General features: G+C 40.3%; 1 protein-coding gene across 1 annotated transcript; it reads left to right on the top strand.

Annotated features, from left to right (window-relative positions):
* The first annotated feature begins 671 nt into the window (after positions 1–671).
* LOC102742562 (peroxisomal biogenesis factor 3) lies at positions 672–2117 on the top strand. The gene has a single exon (XM_006730973.3). The coding sequence runs from the start codon at positions 845–847 to the stop codon at positions 1961–1963; it is 1119 nt and encodes a 372-aa protein (XP_006731036.1). The 5' UTR covers positions 672–844; the 3' UTR covers positions 1964–2117.
* The last annotated feature ends 879 nt before the right edge of the window (positions 2118–2996 follow it).

Raw genomic sequence — 2996 nt, 5'->3', positions numbered from 1 at the left:
CTTTCCCACTATCACAGCATCATGGTATGAAAGCTACTAGAGGTCAAACTTGTACTGTTTCAGTCTGCTGTTTAGCCCACTACACACTGCAGTGCTTATTACAGTATGGTGTTATCAGACAATTCTCATAAAGACTGAAATAGAAAAATCACAAAGTCACAGATTTAGCTACTTTGCTCATGATCCATTATATCTTTATAGGAAGAGGCCGTTGAGAAAGACAGACACTAGTGATTGACTTTATTTGTTAGATTATACTTCTATATGAGAGAATTATGATTATAATAATTATATAATTATAGTAGCTACCACTGATTAATTCCTACTATATGTCAAACACTGCACTAGGTACTTTATACACATATTAAATCATTTATGCTCCCAATAATAGCTTATAGGTAGATATAAAATATGCTCATTTGACAGATGGAAAAATTGAGGCCCACAAAGATGAAGTCACACATGATTCGTGTTTACAACAATAGTACATGGTAAAGGTGGGAATGGAGACTAACTGTGCCATCCACAGAAATCTTTCTTTCAAGAGGCTCCATGAGCGTAAGAGTTGCTTTATCATGCATGCATACAAAGTAGCTAATAGGAGCGGGGGCCGCAGCACGGCGGCAGCGACAGAAAGCGCCGCTGCTCAGCTGTAGTCCACGCCTCCTTCCCGCCCCGGTGACAGTCTCTGCGGAAAGTCGCGTTTGTGATTTCTGGAGAGCACCCAACGGGACGACGGCGGTCCTGCCTGGTCGTTCGGGCCAGGCGACGAGGAAACGGTTTTCTGGCGAACTGCCCACCCCACCCCGCGCCCCTAGGCAGCCCGTACCTTTAGGGCCTGAGGATGCTGAGATCTATGTGGAATTTTCTAAAACGTCATAAAAAGAAATGCATCTTCCTGGGCACAGTCCTCGGAGGAGTATATATCCTGGGAAAATATGGACAGAAGAAAATCAGAGAAATACAAGAAAGAGAAGCTGCAGAGTACATTGCTCAAGCACGACGACAGTATCATTTTGAAAGTAACCAGAGGACTTGCAGTATGACAGTGCTGTCCATGCTTCCGACCCTGAGAGAGGCCTTAATGCAACAACTCAATTCTGAGAGCCTAACCGCTCTGCTAAAAAACAGGCCTTCAAACAAGGTGGAAATATGGGAGGATCTGAAGATAATAAGTTTCACAAGAAGTATCGTAGCAGTATACAGTACTTGTATGCTGGTGGTTCTTTTGCGAGTCCAGTTAAACATAATTGGTGGATATACTTACCTGGATAATGCAGCAGTTGGCAAAAATGGCACTACAGTTCTTGCTCCCCCAGATGTCCAACCGCAATATTTATCAAGTATTCAGCACCTCCTTGGAGATGGCCTGACAGAATTGATCACGGTCATTAAACAAGCTGTACAGAAGATTTTAGGAAGCATTTCTCTTAAACATTCTTTGTCCCTTTTGGACTTGGAGCAAAAACTAAAAGAAATCAGAAATCTAGTTGAGCAGCATAAATCTTCTTCTTGGATTAATAAAGATGGATCCAAATCTTTATTATGCCATTATATGATGCCAGATGAAGAAACTCCATTAGCAGTCCAGGCCTGCGGGCTTTCTCCTAGAGATGTTACAACTATTAAACTACTCAATGAAACTAGAGACATGTTGGAAAGTCCAGATTTTAGTACAGTTTTGAATACATGTTTAAACCGAGGGTTTAGCAGACTGCTAGACAATATGGCTGAGTTCTTTCGACCTACTGAACAGGACCAACATAGCAACTCCATGAGTAGTCTTTCCAGTGTCAGCCTGCCATTAGCTAAGATAATTGCAATAGTAAATGGACAGATCCATTCAGTTTGCAGTGAAACACCTAGTCATTTTGTTCAGGATCTGTTGATGATGGAGCAAGTGAAAGACTTTGCTCCTAATGTGTACGAAGCTTTTAGTACTCCTCAACAACTGGAGAAGTGATTTCTTTTCCTTCAAGAAAAACTACAATGGAATTCATTTACTTTTAAAAATATGCTGAATAAACCAACTATATATAGGGTAATGATTTGTTACCAAAATGCCTAATAAAAATATATTCTTAATCAAAGTCTTCATTTCATAATAAAATAGATTTATTTGGAAAAAAAAAAAACAAAGTAGCTAATAATTTCCATTTATTGAATGCCCAGTGTATCAGGCACTGTATTTTTCAGTTTACTTACTATCCTATTTAATCTTCCCAGCAATGGGTATTATTTTCCTACTTTACAATCAAGGAAACAGGCTCAGCAAAGGATGAATTTGCCCAGAGTCACACTGTTCCATGAGACAAAACCAGGATTTGAACTCAGCTTTCTGACACCAATGCCTGGGTTTGGCTATATAAAAAATAGGACAAGATCTCTGATGGCCATCTAACCAACTATTCTGCCTGTGATAGGAGCTCCAGAGTCGCCTCAGAGGACAACTGCATCTTCTTGGATATTATCTTCAATTTTCTCAGTAGTCATTGAAGGCTCAGGTATTAATGAAGAAATAGCTTCAGCAACATTTCAGAGAACGTTCTTAACATTTTTACAAAGGTGGTAATTTAACAAACTTTAGAGCAAAGAACATAGGTCAGATATATGTCCATCAGCCCTTCTCACTTTTATTTTCTTTATGGAAAGTTTGAATCCTTATTTGAATATGATACGTTATCAGACTCAGCTTAGGTGGTTCCCCAGACTGGATCAGCTCCATCAGGATTTGAGGCTCTGGTCCATATAGACAGCCCAAGCTGCCACCATTGTTGCTTCATCTCAGCATCTCATCCTTGCTACCATGGTGGTAGCCACAGTGGTTCTTGGAATCAGGTTTAACCTGAGGCTATGAAGGCTATGACTCCTCCAACACTTCCAAGCTCAAATAATGCACCATGCTGTGGTATGTGGTATCTGTTTACTCAGTGATTACAGGGAGGGGTGTGACAAAGTCCAGAAGTATTAATGCTCCATGGGATGAATTTTTTTTT

The sequence above is a fragment of the Leptonychotes weddellii genome, unplaced genomic scaffold (assembly GCF_054177405.1).
Source record: "Leptonychotes weddellii isolate Sample4059 unplaced genomic scaffold, ASM5417740v2 HiC_scaffold_11390, whole genome shotgun sequence".
Lineage (NCBI taxonomy): Eukaryota > Metazoa > Chordata > Mammalia > Carnivora > Phocidae > Leptonychotes > Leptonychotes weddellii.
This window is presented reverse-complemented; position numbering and strand designations above follow the sequence as displayed.

What these genes read in the sequence shown, in the direction of transcription:
- LOC102742562 (XM_006730973.3), top strand. Translation starts at nt 845, where the DNA reads ATGCTGAGATCTATGTGGAATTTTCTAAAACGTCATAAAAAGAAATGC.